Source organism: Hyperolius riggenbachi, chromosome 1, assembly GCF_040937935.1.
Source record: "Hyperolius riggenbachi isolate aHypRig1 chromosome 1, aHypRig1.pri, whole genome shotgun sequence".
Classification (NCBI taxonomy): domain Eukaryota; kingdom Metazoa; phylum Chordata; class Amphibia; order Anura; family Hyperoliidae; genus Hyperolius; species Hyperolius riggenbachi.
Window position 1 is genome coordinate 627,519,989 of NC_090646.1, and position 19,830 is coordinate 627,539,818.

General features: G+C 43.2%; 1 protein-coding gene across 6 annotated transcripts in view; it reads left to right on the plus strand.

Annotated features, from left to right (window-relative positions):
• Positions 1 to 19,830, plus strand: part of PDE4D (phosphodiesterase 4D) — a 1,320,537-nt gene that overhangs the window by 1,041,876 nt on the left and 258,831 nt on the right. For all 6 annotated transcript variants that reach the window (XM_068251213.1, XM_068251214.1, XM_068251219.1 and 3 more), the window contains one exon: positions 14,602 to 14,793. In XM_068251213.1, coding sequence (XP_068107314.1) covers positions 14,602 to 14,793 — 192 coding nt within the window. The remainder of the gene's footprint in view (positions 1 to 14,601; positions 14,794 to 19,830) is intronic.

A 19,830-nucleotide genomic window follows, 5' to 3' on the forward strand; every position in this document is an offset into this window, starting at 1 on the left:
CTTGGTGAGATGGTCCTGAAGCGGCAACCAGACGGAGGTAGATTGAGATAGTGTTTTCTGGACTGGTGGAGATAGTTGGTAATCCTGGTGGCCCTGGATTGCAGCCTGCAGTGGTAGAGGAAGGCCATAGGTGGGAGGAGGGTTCCTGATTATCTTCTCTGCAGCTTGGATGACTCTGTAACTTATGCTTCACGCTAGCGGAGGCGTCCATAAACCATACAATGATGAAACAGAAAATCTACTCAATAGAGTAGAAGTGGGTAAGAAGGACACCAGATATGCCAAACCTTTTCAGTTGGTGCTGGAAAAACAGTTGTATGGCCTTCTGTGTGAGTTACCTTCCAACCTCTAGGTCACTGGAGATGGTGATAACCAGGAGGGGAGTGCTGGAGACTCCGGTGACCTCAATAAGAATCGGCGGAGTTCAGGAGAAAGTTTCCTGATTGTCAGCTTGACTGTCTTTGCCGAGTTGAGGACAACCTTATTGTCCTTACACCAGCAGTAGATTTTCTCAAACCTTTTGATGGAGGTTTGATGATCTTGTTGGTATGTGGTGGTGGGGGGGGGGGGGGGGGGTATGCAAGGGAAGAAACCACACATAAAGGACTTTTATCCAATGTTCCAGATACTTCCCCTCTGCCACTGAGGAATACTGCTATACATATAGTCCCCTACTTACAAATTACTCCAGCTGCATTTCAGAGAAACAGTTGTCTTCATGTTTAAACTACTTACAATTTTGAATACGTAGTAAAAAGCAGGATTGTATATTTTGAACACTTTTTAAAATAACAATGGAAACCACCTAAAACAGTTTAAACTATGTTCTAATCCATAATTGGCCAAAAGTAAATCTTATATTTTTACCATGTTTAACACAGGACTCCATTTACAATCTCCTGGAACAGAAGCGGTTTGTAGACTGTACTCTAATTCAAAAAGATTTACTGAGTACACCTCCTTTCAGTACAGACAGTCCCCGACAGTGCGCTTCTGTCCGCTTTTTTTCAGCAACATGTACTGTATTTAACATAATGCGCTGAAAAAAAGCGGACTGAAGTGCACGAAGTGTGAATGTGGCCTAGGGCCCACTACACACACTTTTTTTTTTTGTTCTATCCACTGGAGTTTTTGTTTGATTCAAATTGACTCCCTACATAACATGCTATTCCATTCTACAATGCTGTGTCCAGTGATCCCATGATTTAACTTCAGCAGCCGGCAACACCCTTTTATCCTTGGCTCGTAGTGGAGCACACTGAGCCTTCTGTGTCACATGAAGGTAAACAGCATGATTGAATCCTCATTAAACAGTCTGCGCAGTGTGCACAGTGGTTTCTACAGTGCAGAGCGTCACTGGCTGCTCGATCTTCCCAACCAGTGAGTTGGCAGAAAATAAATTGTCAAATAACCCGTCTCTTTGCTTTCTGGCTGGCGTTTTGCTGTTGCAGGCACTTTGTCAGCTCCAGTGATGGCGATGTGTAAGCAGCTAGTTATTAATAAACATTAAGGTTTTCCAGGAATCGGAAAAAGCGGTACGCAAAGAGGCCAGTCTTCACGCATACGCACCGCGCTGCATCTCTGCTCGTCACTGGGATTAGCGCTTGGAACAAGGGAAGCATGAGTATTTACTAATTGACACTTGGAGAAGATTTTACCATTAACAAAATGTAATCTCAATAAAAGTAACTGTAGAAGTCGTTCAAATCAGGTTGTTAGAGGCACTGTCAACCATACTATCTCAGAAAAAACACATACAGTACAGACAGTTTGGACACACCTTCTCATTCAAAGAGTTTTCTTTATTTTCATGACTATGAACATTGTAGATTCACACTGAAGGCATCCAATCTATGAATTAACACATGTGGAAGTATGGTACATAACCAAAAAGTGTGAAACTGAAAATATGTCTCATTCTAGGTTCTTCAAAGTAGCCACCTTTTGCTTTGATTACGGCTTTGCACACTCTTGGCATTCTCTTGATGAGCTTCAAGAGGAAATCACCTGAAATGGTCTTCCAACAGTCTTGAAGGAGTTCCCAGAGATGCTTAGCACTTGTTGGCCCTTTTGCCTTCACTCTGCGGTCCACCTCACCCCAAAACATCTCGATTGGGTTCAGGTCTGGTGACTGTGGAGGCCAGGTCATCTGGCGCAGCACCCCATCACTCTTCTTCCTGGTCAAATAGCCCTTACACAGCCTGGAGGTGTGTTTGGGGTCATTGTCCTGTTGAAAAATGATGGTCCAAAGTAACGCAAACCCGATGGAATAGTATGCCGCTGCAAGATGCTGTGGTAGCCATGCTGGTTCAGTATGCCTTGAATTTTGAATAAATCCCCAACTGTCACCAGCAAAGCACCCTACATCATCACACCTCCTCCTCCATGCTTCACGGTGGGAACCAGGCATGTAGAGACCATCTGTTCACCTTTTCTGCAACACACCAAGACACGGTGGTTGGAACCGAAAATCTCAAATTTGGACTCGTCAGACCAAAGCACAGATTCCCACTGGTCTAATGTCCATTCATTGTGTTCTTTAGCCCAAACAAGTCTCTTCTACTTGTTGCCTGTCCTTAGCAGTGGTTTCCTAGCAGATATTGTACCATGAAGGCCTGATTTACACAGTCATCTCTTAACAGTTGTTCTAGAGATGTCGGCTGCTAGAACTCTGTGTGGCATTGACCTGGTCTCTAATCTGAGCTGCTATTAGGCCTCTTTCATAGTGCGACTTTAAAGTCGCACGTTACATCATGTAACTCACAATTGCTTACAGCAATGAAAAATCAATGGGCTGATCACAGTGCAGACGTTGCGTTACGTTGGTGTCTAACGCTGCACGTTTAATGAAAGTGCTGCATGCTATGCGTTATACACGTTTTAGCTGCATTAGACTGTTTGCACATGCTCAGTAATGTTTGCTTTTTTGTTTTTAGCGCATGCACCATTTTTGTTCCATCACTGTGCGACAAAACAGGGCACCAAACGCAGGGCTAAAGAATGTCCAAGTTAGTCTTTCAATGCGTTGCATTAGGGGCACATTATGCGACCTTAACGGCTCATCAAACGCAACGTCTTACTGTGTAAGAGGCCTAAACCTGTGATTTCTGAGGCTGGTGACTCGGATGAACTTATCCTCCGCAGCGGAGGTGACTCTTGGTCTTCCTTTCCTGAGGTGGTCCGCATGTGAGCCAGTTTCTTTGTAACGTATGATGGGTTTTTGAGACTGCACTTGGGGACTCTTTCAACGTTTTCCCAATTTTTCGGACTGACTGACCTTCATTTCTTAAAGTAATAATGGCCACTCGTTTTTCTTTACTTAGCTGCTTTTTTCTTGCCATAATACAAATTGTAACAGTCTATTCAGTAGGACTATCAGCTGTGTATCCACCTGACTTCTCCACAACGCAACTGATGGTCCCAACCCCATTTATAAGGCAAGAAATCCCACTTATTAAACCTGACACGGCACACCTGTGAAGTGAAAACCATTTCAGGTGACTGCCTCTGCAGTGTGCAAAGCAGTAATCAAAGCAAAAGGTGGCTACTTTGAAGAACCTAGAATGAGACATATTTTCAGTTGTTTCACACGTTTTGGTTATGTACTATACTTCCACATGTGTTAATTCATAGTTTGGATGCCTTCAGTGTGAATCTACAATGTTCATAGTCATGAAAAAAAAAGAAAACTCTTTGAGGTGTCCCCAAACTTTTGGTCTGTACTGTATACAAGTAGATAAATACTTGCTCTACTTGCATAACCTATGTATTGCACTGTCCACGGTTTGATTTTAGTGATTATTCTACAGTAAAAAGAGAATACTTAGCATTTCTCATTTTAACTGTGGCTATTTTGAAGCCAATCCTGATGTAATTTCCTCCCTTACATTCCTCTGCCTGATTGTGTATGCATTGCACGCCCTCCACTATAGAAAGTGCATTGTCTCAGCATGAGAAATATTGGCCAATCAGAGAGAAAAAGAGGTGTGGTAGAGGGAAGCCGGAGGGAAAGAGGTTTCAGCCAATCAGGCTGCATTAGTTAAGTCTGAGGGGAAAGTAGAGAAGCAAAAGACGATAACCCAGCATGCCCTGCAACTTCCTTTGTGTGTACCAAATAAGTCAGATAAACTGGGGATGATCATTTATCAACAAGAAAAGTAATGGTGCATTTAACTTTTGGATTGCCTGGTTATTGTTATCTGGTAAACAAGTAAGAAGGATGCTAAAGAATTGATTTTATGCCCGACAGGCATAACCACTTTAACCACTTAAAGACAACTGGACGAATAGATTTGTCCAGTGTTGTTGTGGAGACTGCACAGTTTGTTACTAAATGAGGCACATGTGGTATTTTAATGGTGACTAGTTGTAGAATTCATTTTGGTGTCTAAAATCTGTGACCCACATCACATGAAAAATAGGTAGGGACAACCTCAATCAAACATGTCCTTTTCAGAATTATGATCAAACTTGGGAAGGTCTTAGCAAAATTACAAGACACATATTTGGTATCATTTTAACCGTGATAAGTAGTAGAATAGAGTTTAAAGAGTTTTAGGGTTGAGGCCCATGTCTCCTGTATTCTTTTTAGCCACAAACGGAATCAAAAGAAATTTAATTTTGCATATTCTGTACCTAAATAAGACTTGTAAAATGAAAACAAACTGACAGAATATAAAAGAAAAAAATACTGTTACCTTAGGAACCTGACTTTTTAAATAACAATAACAACAATAACAATAATATTTATATAGCGCTTTTCTCCCTGGGGACTCAAAGCGCTGTGACCCTGCATTATGCAGTCTCAAAGGCTAGGGAAAAGAGGTGAGTTTTTAGCCTTTTTTTAAAGGGACTCCGTAACAAAAATTGCATCCGGTTTTTTATCATCCTACAAGTTCCAAAAGCTATTCTAATGTGTTCTGGCTTACTGCAGCACTTTGTACTATCACAGTCTCTGTAATAAATCAACTTATCTCTCTCTTGTCAGACTTGTCAGCCTGTGTCTGAAAGGCTGCCAAGTTCTTCAGTGTTGTGGTTCTGCTATGAACTCCCTCTTTCAGGCCCCTCTCTGCACACTGCCTGTGTGTTATTTAGATAAGAGCAGCTTCTCTCTTCTCTCTTATCTTTTACAAGCTGGATAAATCGTCCTCTGAGCTGGCTGGGCTTTCACATACTGAAGAATTACAGACAAGGGCAAAGCTGTTTGCAGGAAGAAAAGAGCAGCCTGAAACTTCAGTGCATGAGAGATGCAGGGGGAAAGAAACACACAAATGATCTCTTGAGATTCAAAAGGAAGGCTGTATACAGCCTGATTGTGTATGGATGTATTTTCTATGTGTGAACATACTGTACATCAACCTACTTCCTGTTTTGGTGGCCATTTTGTTTGTTTATAAACAAACTTTTTAAAACTGTTTTTAACCACTTTTAATGCGGCGGGGAGCGGCGAAATTGTGACAGAGGGTAATAGGAGATGTCCCCTAACGCACTGGTATATTTACTTTTGTGCGATTTTAACAATACAGATTCTCTTTAAAGCTGTCCAGAGAGGGAGCCTCTCGTACTGATTGAGGAAGTGAGTTCCATAGAGTAGGGGCTGCGTAGGAAAAGGCCCGAGCACCAAATGTTAAGTGTATCCTGGGAATAATCAGCTTCATCTTGTTGGCAGAGTGGAGGGTGCGTGAAGGGGCATAAAGTTCCAATAGATCCGCTATGTATTTGGGTCCCATGTGGTGTAGAGCCTTGAATGTCAGCAGGCAGATCTTAAAATTGATTCTCCATTTTACTGGCAACCAGTGAAGAGTTTGCAGTACTGGGGTGATGTGTGAGCTGCGGGGGGCATTGGCTAGGAGTCTGGCTGCAGCATTCTGTACTAGCTGTAAGGGGCGCAGAACCTTTTCTGTAGATCCGATGAACAGGGCGTTGCAGTAGTCTAGGCGGGAGGATATAAATGCATGAACCAGGGCAGGTAGGTCATCTGGGATAAGGTGTTTGATTTTCACTATTTCTTAGCTGGAAGAAGGAAGACTTGACGACAGCTGATATCTGCTGTTTGAGTTTTAGATTTCCATCCAGGATCACCCCAAGGTTTTGCACAGTCTTTATACAGTACAGTATCTCCCCCAATTGCTAGTTTGAGGTGGTGAGCGTTTTGAACTTTATCCATCGTGTGTGGACCACCTACCACCAACACCTCTGTTTTGTCAGAGTTCAGCCTCAGCCAGCTGGTGTTCATCCAATTTTGTAAATCCACTAGACACGCATTTATGGATGCTGATGGGTCTTGGGTGCCAGGCTTGAAGGACAGATACAGTTGTGTGTCATCTGCATAACAATGGTATCCTAGGCCATAGTTCTGGATTATTTTGCCCAGTGGGAGCATGTAGACTGCAAAGAGTAATGGTGATAGTACAGAACCCTGTGGAACTCCATAGGGAAGTGGCACTGGATTAGAGTAGTGTGTGCCCAGACATACTTGCTGTGTCCTGCCGGATAGGAAGGTGTGGAACCAGCTAAGAACAGTACCCCTTAGGCCACAGTAATTCTTTAGTCGCTGGATTAGTATTTTATGATCCACAGTATCAAATGCTGCAGACAAGTCAAGAAGAATCAAAATTGAGCAATCACCCTTGTCCCTTGCAGTAAGTAGATCTTGGCACAATGAAACGGTCTTCAAGTGAATGATTGTCCAATTTTAATTTTAAATATGTATGCCATGAGCGTATATTACTATTATTTTTGAAAAGGTCTTGTAATCATCGATATTTTAAAATGAGAAAGCAAAAAAACTACACCTTTATATCCAAATACAATATTGTCACCATACATTGTGCTAGGAACATAGTCTATATCTTGCAATAACCAGGATGGATGAGCAAACAAAATTAGTGGGTTTAATTTATTCAGCACTGTCTAATGTGCTGACTAAAGGAAGATTTTCGGTGGAATGCCGAGAGCAGGGTGAGTAACCTCATTTATACTCTTATCAGGACTCTGCATAGGAAAAGAGGGAGCTACTAGAGTAGGGAGTGAGTCGCCTTTTGATCAGGCGCCTGTATGCACGTGCCTACTGTGCCTTATGGAAAATCCGGTCCTGATTACAGTGATCTGGCTTGGAACCTCCTCTTAACAAGAGTTGGACAAATCCACCGGGGAAGAGGGGAGAGGCAATTATCAGGGTTTTTTTTGTTATCAAGACCACTACCTGAATTAGACCAAATAGTCTGTCTACTCGTGTGTACACTATTTCAGCAGCTGAACAGTGCCACTGCCTTTGATTGCCAATTGGCAAACTTTACTACTTCTATGCAGTACGAGTGCATGATCAGTTCTTGCAAACTTTGGTCCAATTTTAAGATGCATACAAATTAAAATTGGACAATCATTGTCTTGAACACCGTTTCATTGTGCCAAGAGCTTCTTCTGAGGTTACCCCTACATGATTGGCCTCAGAAGATCTTGGCACAGTGAAATGGTCGTCAGGCCATGCACCCACTGCCATGTCCAGTATTCCCTACAAGCCACAATAAGTATTAGGTTTGATTGCTTTAATGGACTTTCACATGCATTTTAGATTTTGCAATAAATGTCTGAATAGTGCCAATTTGCCTTGTGGCTCTGTGGGGTGATCGTAATGGGGGGGGGGGGGGAGGGTGCCAGCAGCAGCAGCAGCAGCTAGCTCTGGCTTAATTTTGCCTGGAGGCCTCACTGTTACTAGAACCAGCCCTGGCAGCCAGTGAATGTGTTCAGTGTCACTGTACATATAGATTACAAGTGACGGAAAAGGATGAAGATTCTCAGCTCCGGAATGGAAGTGTTTAAATCCTGCTTTCTCAGCTCTGCTTCAACACCCCCCCCCCCCCAACCCCCCTTGCAGTTTGTCTGATAGGTTGGATTTCACCTGAAGGTGAACTAGATGACACTCGGTAAAGTGTACCTGTTATAGCACTGACTGTGCCTAAATAATGCTGCCAGAATGCTAGTATGTAGGCATCGCTAAGTATCCATAGTGGCCCTGAATTCATAGGATCCCCTAATGCCTGGGTTTTCAACATGTGCACACACTTCATACTCTATTATAGAGAGTTTGGGGATTTAAAAATGTTTAAATGAACTTTAACCCAGGATTGAACTTCATCCCAATCAGTAGCGGATACCCCCTTTTCCATGAGAAATCTTTTCCTTTTCTCAAACGGATCATCAGGGGGCTCTGTATGGCTGATATTGTGGTGAAACCCCTCCCACAGTGTGATGTCAATGACCATGGTCCTGGCAGGTTGCGGTCTGTGAACCTCATTGCATTGTAATGGTGTCTTTTTTCCAACTGCCAAGCAACCAGTATCTCCCTCTGTGCATTGAACTCTCATAAACAAACATTCCATACAGATCACCTGGCAGAATGTCACCATTCAATTTCAGAATGGAAATCAGGGAGAGGAAACATTTTACAATGGCTAAACACTAATAATCTATAAATGAGTACTGAAAAAAAATAATTTTAAATTTATAATTTTAATTAAAGTTCCTCTTTAACCACTTTACCCCCGCGCGTACGTATTTCTCCGCCCCTTTTTCCATCCTTTAAAAACCAGGGACGGAGAAACACGTACTTTCCGCGTTCCCGACGCTGTCCGCGCTCCCGCTCGTAAACACGCCGCCCGCCGCTAGTAAAACCGCCGCCGCCCGCTCGCCCGGAGATCAATGAACGGGAAAATACATTCCCGTTCGTTGATCTAAGCCCCACAATGACCCGCTGCTCTCCTATGGGCAGCGCGATCATTGTGAGAAGAAACTCACGTGTCCAGCCTCCTTATTCTTCCTCCAAGCTTCCGGAAGGAGGCTTGGAGGTCGCAATAAAGCAAAAAGTTACTGTGGCCATCTTGTGGCCAAATAGTAAACTACACCCTACACATTTTTCACATACAAATAAATGACTTTTACACAAAAAATTAACTCATTACCTCCCACACTCCCCATTTTTTTTTTTTTGTAATTAAAAAAAAATTCAAAAATTTACAATTAAAAAAAATACATAATTAGTTACCTTAGGGACTGAACTTTTTAAATATTTAAGTCAAGAGGGTATAACACTGTTACTTTATAAACTATGGGCTTGTAATTAGGGATGGACGCAAAACTGAAAAAAATGCACCTTTATTTCCAAATGAAATATTGGCGCCAAACATTGTGATAGGGACATAATTTAAACGGTTTTATAACCGGGACAAAAGGGCACATAAATTTCATGGGTTTTAATTACAGTAGCATGCATTATTTAAAAACTATAATGGCCGAAAACTGAAAAATAATTTTTTTTTTCCCCACATTTTTCCTATTTTCCCATTAAAACACATTTAGAAAAAAATAATTCTTGGCATAATGTCCCACCTAAAGAAAGCCTAATTGGTGGCGGAAAAAACAAGATATAGTTCATTTCATTGCGATAAGTAATGATAAAGTTATAGACGAATGAATGGAAGGAGCGCTGAAAGGTGAAAATTGCTCTGGTGGTCAGGGGGTAAAACCCCTCAGTGGTGAAGTGGTTAAGCATGAATAACTAAAGGACCACTCTCTCAAAAAATTGTAAAATTTAAAATCTTATATGTATAAAATTTACATTTGGTCTAGCCAAAGGCGTGAATGGACTTTCGGCGTCTAATAGACGCTTTGTCAGTTCACCAGCAGCAGCCTGCAGCACACCTCCAGCAGAGCAGGGCTACGGTAAAATGGCGTCCGAAGCCCTGCACTGGAGACTGTCTCCAGTGCAGGGCTTCGGGTGCCATTTTCTTTTAGACTTGCTCTCAGTGCAGGAGTTTTGCAGGCAGCCTTGCTGGCTGCAGAGAATCTGGGGAGCTGTGCGCTGGAGGGAGCCAGGGAGTCTTCTTTAGGTGAGTATTTAATTTTTTTTTTTTTTTTTTTGCCACCCCGGTCTTGCAGCAACATCAGGGAGGAAAAATGTAATGCAGTTTGTCATTTTACAGTGGTAGCTAAAAGCTGACAGTTTTTTTAACTAGTACATCTCATGGTGGATTTTAACCACTTTACCCCCGCGCGTACGTATTTCTCCGCCCCTTTTTCCATCCTTTAAAAACCAGGGACGGAGAAACACGTACTTTCCGCGTTCCCGACGCTGCCCGCGCTCCCGCTCGTAAACACGCCGCCCGCCGCTAGTAAAACCGCCGCCGCCCGCTCGCCCAGAGATCAATGAACGGGAAAATCCATTCCCGTTCGTTGATCTAAGCCCCGCAATGATCAGCTGCTCTCCTATGGGCAGCGCGATCATTGTGAGAAAAAACTCACGTGTCCATGCTCATTATACTTCCTCCAAGCTTCCGGAAGGAAGCTTGGAGGTCGCATTAAAACAAAAAGTTACTGTGGCCATCTTGTGGCCAAATAGTAAACTACACCCTACACATTTTTCACATACAAATAAATGACTTTTACACATAAAATTAACTCATTACCTCCCACACTCCCCATTTTTTTTTTTTTTGTAATTAAAAAAAAATTAAAACATTTACAATTAAAAAAAATACATAAATAGTTACCTTAGGGACTGAACTTTTTAAATATTTATGTCAAGAGGGTATAACACTGTTACTTTATAAACTATGGGCTTGTAATTAGGGATGGACGCAAAACTGAAAAAAATGCACCTTTATTTCCAAATAAAATATTGGCGCCAAACATTGTGATAGGGACATAATTTAAATGGTTTTATAACCGGGACAAAAGGGCAAATACGTTTCATGGGTTTTAATTACAGTAGCATGCATTATTTAAAAACTATAATGGCCGAAAACTGAAAAATAATTATTTTTTTTCCCCACATTTTTCCTATTTTCCCATTAAAACACATTTAGAAAAAAATAATTCTTGGCATAATGTCCCACCTAAAGAAAGCCTAATTGGTGGCGAAAAAAACAAGATATAGTTCATTTCATTGCGATAAGTAATAATAAAGTTATAGACGAATGAATGGAAGGAGCGCTGAAAGGTGAAAATTGCTCTGGTGCTCAGGGGGTAAAACCCCTCAGTGGTGAAGTGGTTAAAGGTTTTCTTTATTTTTAAAAGCTTTTACTGGATGGCTGTTGCTCAGTCCAATTGCCAAAACTGTGCAAATAAATAGGGAGGCTGGGTGGTATCTTTAATCTCTTCAATGCACTCCCTGTAAGGCCTCTTTCACACCAAGACGGTTTAGGGGACGTTAAGGTCGTATAACGTGCCCTAACGCAACGCATGGTGGTGGTTGAAGTTGGATGTCAGATTGAGCTGCGCTATGAGGCTCTTGGTGCTATCCTGGGAAGTCTGGATCTTTTCAATGATTCGGATGATTTGAATCGGATCATTGAAAAGATCCGGATCTTTGAATCATTTTACTAGGGAAGCAGGGGTGCAGCAGAGTGAGAGGTGCAGGAGAATGAGGGCACATTGAGGGTGCTAATGGGGAAGGGAGAGATGCAGCAGGAAGATTGTGCTTGTGCACAGAAGCTGCAGTTCCTGTTTCTTCCAGACATCCACTGTGAACCGAATCCTTCATTGTGATGATCCGGATGATTCGACTCACAAGTTCCGGATCAAAGATCCGTATCCGTTCATGATGTGGACAACACTACAGTGCAGTGAATATTAGCAATGTGGTAGGAACAATAGCGGACTCTCCCCTTACTGAGCATGTGCAAACAGTCTAACGCAGCTAAAACCACCTATAACGCACAGCATGCTGCACTTTCTTTGAACATCCAGCGTTACACTGTAACGCAACGTGGGCACTCTGAACAGCCCATTGATTCTTCATTACTGTGCGGTGGGCTGCGTTAGACTGCTCTAACGTGTGCCTGTAACTTCCCACTGTGAAAGCAGCCTTAAAGGATACAAAGGAAATGCTGAAAATACCCCATAGAAATAATAGTAGACATAGTAGATAGACTATAGATAGATATACCCATAGTATAAATAGTAGATGGACTAGTCCAAAATATGTAAAATCTGAATTTTACTGCTTACTGTAAGTGACAGCGGCATAGGAAAATTTAAATTACAGTGAGTGCATTTTACTCAGGAAGAAAAGTACATCTTTTATGTATACATTTTAAATAGATACAAATGTTATGTATTTTTTTAAGAGTGATTCCCTAGAGCTATGTAGATGTCTTTTTGCGGCTTTGTATCTTCCCAACTGTGGACTAAATTATAGTAACCTGCAAAAGGGTTGAGTTGGGTCGGTTTTGGTTGTTAGTCTGTGGTCTTTTATTGCTGTTGTACCTTATCCACTACTCAGTTCTGTGGTTCTTGCAGAGTAAAAATTAGAAAATTATGATTGACTCACGGTTCCTATAAACGACCTACTCATGCATTCCAGCTAGACATTCTTCCTACACTCTAGTTATGAAATTGCCCATCAGTCTGTAAACACCTTGAAGGACGGGTTTCAGCAAAAGATCTTAATGGTCGGCCATCATTTTGTGGAATGAACTAGGATAATGGATGACGTACAATGGAGGCTGCCCTGATGTGCTGGTGGAATAGTTGACATAGTCTGAGAGGCAAGTCTGAGCAGGACATGCTACACATTGTAGTGAGGCTGGAGTTACCAGTCTGAGGTCCGTGACTGAGGGCTCAGGAATGCTGATTGCGTTCTTAGCAAGGTTTCCTAACGAGCAGTATGGATTGTATTGACTCTGGTGTGCATGTTCTACTTACACGGATAGGAAATGTCACTTCCATTGTGTACCATGAATGAGAATGTTGTTGGAGTATGTCCTAAGTACTGTAGTCATGGTCAATACTCCCAATATGTTCATAACAGAACATGTAAGGGGGAGGAGTGGGGATCCAGCCCCCCTCTCTCGTCACTCTGATTACCCCACTTTAGATGCGTGCACATGCACTATTGTAACAAACGACTGGTCCGTTAGACCCTCCTGCGGGGTGGTCATTCTGCCGACAGTAGTACGTAAGTACAGGCTGTCGGCAGAATATCGGCCTTATCAGTCTGCCTACAGCCTGTACTCACATACTACTGTTGGCAGAACGACCGGGTGGGTCAGACGGACCTGTTGTTTGTTACAATAGTGCGTGTGTACGCACCTTTAGAGACTGTTAAATGTTAAACTTGAATAAACAATTTGGCCCATGACTTAAGGTGGCCACACACCATACAATTTTTTAAAATATCTGTTCAATTCAAGAATCGCAATTTATTTTTGTCTGATTGGTCAGATTTTTGAATTGTTAAAATGTACCACACACCTATGTTCAATTTTTTCCCAATCATGAATAAAATGAAAGCTCAGAAAAAAATGATTGGAACTGTACATCAAATAATTGACCATCACACACACACCATACAATTCTTGATTTCCAACATGTCCAATCTCCAAAAATTGAAAAGAATGGGAAATCTGATCTGATTTCTTGAACAAATACAAAGAAAAGTGTGTTGTTTTTTTTTTGTGTGTGTGTGGGGGGGGGGTTATGATATTGGTACTTTAAGATGATCACCAGTTATTTACCCCCTTCCAGGTAAATGGGTAAGGCTTCTTTCACAGTGTGAAGTTGAAGTCGCACGTTAGAAAATTTTATAACGCAGGCTAACGCACAGCAATACAAAGACCGTGCGACATTCACAGTGCACACGTTGCGTTGTGTGTAACGTGTAGCAACATTTAGAAAGTGCTGCATGCTGTGCGTTTAGTAATACATTCGCTGCGTTGTTGCACATGCTCAGTAAGGTTTTTTGTTTTAAAAAAAGGCTAAATAACGTCTAAGTCAGTCTTTAATGCGCTGCATTAGGGGCATGTTATGCGACCTTAACGTCGCATCAAACGCAACGTCCCACTATGAAAGAGGCCTTAAAGGAATAAATCTCCACCTCTACTGATTTTTAACCCTCAATATTGTCAGTCTAGTCGCTAAACCAATACGAAAGTCTTGACTAAAGGTGCGTACACGCGTCCAAACTTTTATGCCTGATTGTCGTTTAAACTACTATTTTGCACTTCAAGTCATTCAAACGTCCTGCACACACTGACTAACCAAGTGGCTGATATCCTAATTTACATGTCGTTTAACCAACTTAATAATGGACAAAGGACTGGATAGAACAATAGACTAGATCAAACTACTGTTTGAACGTCTATTAGTTGGTTAAGAAGACTGTTTCTCCAACTGATCCACCAAGCAGACTGTTAGCAGTCGCTCGACTGTGCGTACACACATCCAACCTGTCATTTAAACGACAAGTTGGGTGGAAAATGAGGACGCGTACGTACTTTAAATACATGTGAAATTGGATGTAGAGCTAAAGTCAATGTCTCCTTCTATGTGCGTTTAATAAGCTCTGTGACCTGAATTTCCCTTGGGATCTATTACCTTAGCCATGTAGACAAGTGGACAGTCTGCAAGACTTGTCTAGTGGTGTGTGAAGTCAGGAAGGACATGCAGTGGAATCTGTCTCTCCAAGTCTATCTGAAGCAGTTTGTTTCCTTGTGAGTTCCTCTCGTTTTCTGTTTTTAGATGCCTTTTACACAGAGTACCAATTATTGTTTGATGTTGGTACAGTGCTACCTTTTTGACCATTGTGTGCTTTCTATTTTGCAGCTTTGATGTGGATAATGGCACCTCATCGGGACGGAGTCCCCTGGATCCCATGACAAGCCCGGGGTCAGGGCTGATTCTACAGGCAAACTTTGTCCACAGTCAACGAAGGGAATCGTTCTTGTACAGGTCAGACAGCGACTATGACCTCTCGCCAAAGTCCATGTCCAGAAACTCCTCCATCGCTAGCGATATGTGAGTACTCCCTGCACGGCTTACCTCGGTGTATGCACAGAAGTTTATTGTATCTGATCTTTGTATGTCTGGCACTGTGGGCAAGGGGGATTAAGCTACATACTCACATTGCGACTCAGGAAGATGGATCCCAGCAGCATCCCCTGACGAGTGCTCCCCGATCCATTCTCCTGGTGGTGGGTATATGCGACGGCACACGACGGGCACAAGCGAGAGTTCCAGCAATCGCGGTACTTTGTGCTGGAGTCAGCGGCTCATAAAGATCCTATCCACCGTGACAGTAGTTATCACCGCATGTTGCTAAGCGTTCGCATAATCCTGCGCCTGTACCCATGTCACGAGTTCATGGAAATCATCGCTAAAAAAAAGTCTGAAAAATCCCACTGTGGGTACAGGCCTTTAGAAGAGGCAGATGACTTTGCCTGAATGCTGTAAACGGCTTTTTATTTGTATTTTTTTTTCCTTCAAATTGCCATTCAGATACCACCTGGTGTTAAGGGTTTCTGAATCTGATTGTATGTTTAGCTTTAGGCCCTGTTTCCACTACACACGGTGCAGCTGCATAGCCTTATCGCACCGCGGCCGAACTGTAACCATTGCACAGCAGTGGAACAGTCTCCATTGCGTGTTGGTTCTGTGGAGCAATCAGAGAATCTGCAGCTTCCTGCAGATTATGGCATGCCCGCATCCATGTCCCATCTCCTCCTATTCACTGAAGTAACGCGAATGCAAGCGGAAGTGATGCAATAAAGCGAGGCAGCTGCATTTGCATCATTTCGCCAATGTAAAAGGGCCCTTAACCGCCCTGGCAGTCTATTAAAACCGCCAGGGGGCAGCGCAGCACTTTTAATTTTTTTTTTTAAATCCTGTAGCTAGCCTAGCGCTAGCTACATGATAGCCGCTGTGCAGCGGCATCCCCCCACCCCTTCCGATAGCCTCCGGCAATCAGAGCAAACAGGAAATCCTGTTCTGAACAGGATTTCCTGTTTGGCTTCCCTCGTCGCCATGGCGACGATCAGGATGACATCGACGTCATGGCGCATGGGGGAGTCCCGATCCACCCCTTAGTGCTGCCTGGTACTGATGGGCCAGGCTGCGCAAGGGGTCTGGGGGGGGGGGGGGGGGGGGGGCGGCACGGTGGGTAGCGGCAAATCGGCGCGGAGCGTTAGATAGGTATGTACACCCAGCTAGCAAAGTGCTAGCTGCGTGTAACAAAAAAAAATATTCAAATCTGCCTATTGGGGCCTGAGAAATCCTCCGGCGGCATAGCCCGAACTCAGTTCGGGCTTACCGCCAGGCAGGTTAAAGGGAATATAAAGTGAAAAGAATATGGAGACTGATGCATTTCCTTTTAAGCCATACCGGTTACCTGGCTGTCCTACTGATCCTCTGCCACTAACACATTTAGCCATAGACCCTGAACAATTAAGCAGATCAGAGATGCCGGACATCAGAACTATAGCAGGCTTAGGGTTTTCAAGCAATTCACAAGATATTTCAGAATGTCTCACTGCTGTTTTCTGACTTCAGTTAAGATATTTGTTTGTTGGTAACTCTCAATGGGCTCAATTCATATAACTTTTTCTCCCAGGTGATATTTTCACATTGTAAATAAAATGCGGTTTAAGCCGCCAGGCAGCAAGCAAGAAAATAATACGAATATTTTTGATACTTTTTCACCTACTTTTTGGTACTTTCAATTGCAAAGTGAACATTATTTTAAACAGAAGATGAAAAATTATCTCCTAGGAGAAACCTTAGCACAAGTGAATAAGATGGGGCTCAATGCCTTTTTCTGAAGTTCCCAGTACAGACTGAGTGTGCGCAGACACAAGCGCAGCAGCCTTGGAGATGTCTGCAGCTACATCACTGGTGTCCAGTGCGGTCCCGCCAGTACCTCTGGCATGTTGTCAGTCTGTATTAACTATACAGTTTTTATCATTCTCTGTAACATTCATGAATACGCAATGGAAAGAAAGCTGGTTTTGGGCATGGGATTCTCACAGGGGCCTGCAGCAGCATCTTGTTGACATTTTAGAGAGATAGGCAAAGTTCTCTATCGCAGTGTACGCTCATAGCAACAGTGTAAACCTCTCACATTGTTTACTCTGCAGTTCTTGTTGGAAAAGTTTATGGTTAGAATGAAAATGCGAGGCATAGAATAGATTCAGGCAGAACAAGTTACTAAATGGTCTATCCTGCTGAATTATATTAAAGTTTTATATTTGGAAACCGTTCTTGTAAACAGCCTCTAGCAGGCCTTTTCTCAACCAATGAAGAACATTTTTCTTGAGTTAGTGTTCAGAGGATGGTCACATATACTGCCTTTGGCTCATACCAAATGATGGAAAGTTTGATTGGCTTTTATGGGTATCAGACTGGTCTTATGCTAGAGATTAACTGTTCTGCATTGCTAATGCTTAACACAACTCTTACCACAAATAGTCACAGCAATGCAAAGTACTTACGGTTTCCTGTGTGACCATGACAAGTGTGTGTGTATAGGCTGCTGAGGCATCCTTGTCCAAATGGGAAACCTATTTCTGGCCATTTTATTTGTTCAGATCCGAATTCCCGTCCTACAGCTTTTAACCATTAGCAGCTTCAATAGACTTATCTTGTTTGAGATAAGCACCAGGCATGCTCTCTCGAGTAATAGTGTTTAAATGCTCAAATTCGTAATTCAAATGAGCATTAATTAGCTCAGGTGTGCGGCGGGGACATAAGGCTGGTAGCCATAATTCTGCGTCCTCCCTGCGCTTCAAATAGCTTGCAAGTCTCACTGTGGGCACTTCCTCCTTTAAGCCAGGAGGAAGTGTGTGGTGATGAGGCTAGCAACGCGTCCAATAGGACGCGTGCAAGCTATTTGAAGCGCAGGGAGGACGCAGAATTATGGGTAAACCGCCTTGAGATGTCCCCGCCGCGCACGTAAGCTAATTAATGCTTATTTGAATTACAAATGTGAGCATTTACACACTTACTCAAGAGCATGCCTGATGAGCACACTGCTTGTGACCTCAGTTGGCAGAACTTGTGCTGTAAATTCTTGGAACGCTTTGTTCTCTCTCTGCTAGCAGAAAATATAGAAATTGAAAGCGGAAGTACTGTCTCACACTGCCCCTAGTGACAAGTGACCATAAATGCACATTACAGCAGTACTGTTTAGAAGCAAGGAAATAACTAGTAAGAAACAAAAAGTGCTATAATTGACTTGGAACACTTGCAAGCCTTATCATAAATTGGCTACTAAAGGGTTAAGGCTCGTTTCTCAGTGGTCGTTGCATATTGCATGCTTTACAACGTGCGAACTGCAGTGGAGACTGGCCCGAGACGTCAATACAAAGCCTGCATGCAGCTAGAATAACGCAATCAGTTACAATGCAGTACTGTCAACAGGCCCATAAAATTGTATGGGCGGTGAGATGACATGAACAATTATACTGCAATGCTACTGATGCACTGTGAACGAGCCCTTAATGTGAAACTGAAAGAGCTGGTTTCACTGTGTGGCCTATATGCAATTCCCTAACTCACCAGCGATAAGCGTTGGCGAGATCTGAAATCAGGAGACAGGACCACCTGATTCAATTCAATTTGGCATCCAGCCAGGCAGAAAATCGCCCAGGGAGTTTTGTTCCCTATGCAATACCCCTTTTCCCAAGCCAGGAAGTGCTACTGCCTCCTTTTGGCATTTGGGAGCCTCCTTGACCAAAGTGAACCATGTACAGTACTTGATTTTGTAAATAAAGGGTGTCATTTTTATCTCCCTACCTACTTGGGCTGTTGGCAGGAACCCTCGTCCCTGTCAATCCTCAGCCCCCCCCCCCCCCCCCCACACACACACCACCGTTCTTCCACCAAGCACCCTGGCCAGTGCTTGCTGTTGCTCACTGGCTCTCCCTTGCCTCCCGCCAGCGCTCCCTGTTGGTTAGCTTATCAGCCAATGAGAATCCTGAGCAGGATTTTTCATTGGTTCACTATACTGACCAATGAAAATCCTCTTTGGTGTTGGGGGGGGGGGGGGAAGGGGGGGGGGTTGGGATGTCATGTCGAATTGGCTGATGAGCTAAACCAATGGATAGCACCAGTGAAAGGTTCAAAGATGCTTTGCCAGGGCTTCCTGGATACTATAGCACAGGAATTGCCTCTTACAGAACACCCCATCCATATCACATACCATGAGGGACTCTTCCCCACTGCCGGTGCCCAGAAGTTGTGGGGGGCTATGTCCTGGGAGGCTTGTTGGAATCTAGAAGCCACTTTTAATAAGGGGGACCCCCAGATGTCCAATCCCTGCCAGGTAAATGAGTTCAGAGGGTCACTTTTGACCCTATACCTATTTCATTAAGTACACTTTATTAAAATGGTGTTGGGGGGGAGGGTCCTTCACAGCTACTGCCAGTAAAGGACCACGATCTCAAACCATTATTTTTAAAACTGGAAAAATTAGAATACTGTGCAAGTGTCCATTATTCTTCAGTCCCACTTTAAGTTGAATTACTGAATTAAGTGTTTCACTTACCTGGGGCTTCTGCCAGCCCCGTGCAGCCTTCCTGCCCGCGCCGCTCCTCCATGATCCTTTGTTCTCCCTCTGCCGGCTAGTTTTGTTACCACTGACTTATAAGTCGATGGCAACCGCACCTATGTGGCGCTGGGCACGTGTATCTTTGTGTTCCCGTCCGCAATAGCGTGCTGCAGGACGGGAATGTGAAGATGCATGTGGCCTGGGCCGTACAGTTGCAGTCGGCTTACAAGTCGTCGGTAATGAAACTAGCTGGCGGGGGGAGATCGAAGGACCGTGGAGGACTGATGTGGGACAGAAAGGCTGCAAGGGGCTGGCAGAAGCCCCAGGTAAGTGAAACAGGGTACCTGGAGCTGTGAAAAAAATGCATAGACTCAGACTCCAAATGAATTTAAACTGTAAAATAGAAAATATGATAAAATGTTCTATTTCTCAGATAAGTCATATTAAATTATAGATCAAGTAATAGCTGTGCTTTTTTTTTTTTTTTTTTTTTTTTGGGGGGGGGGGGGGGG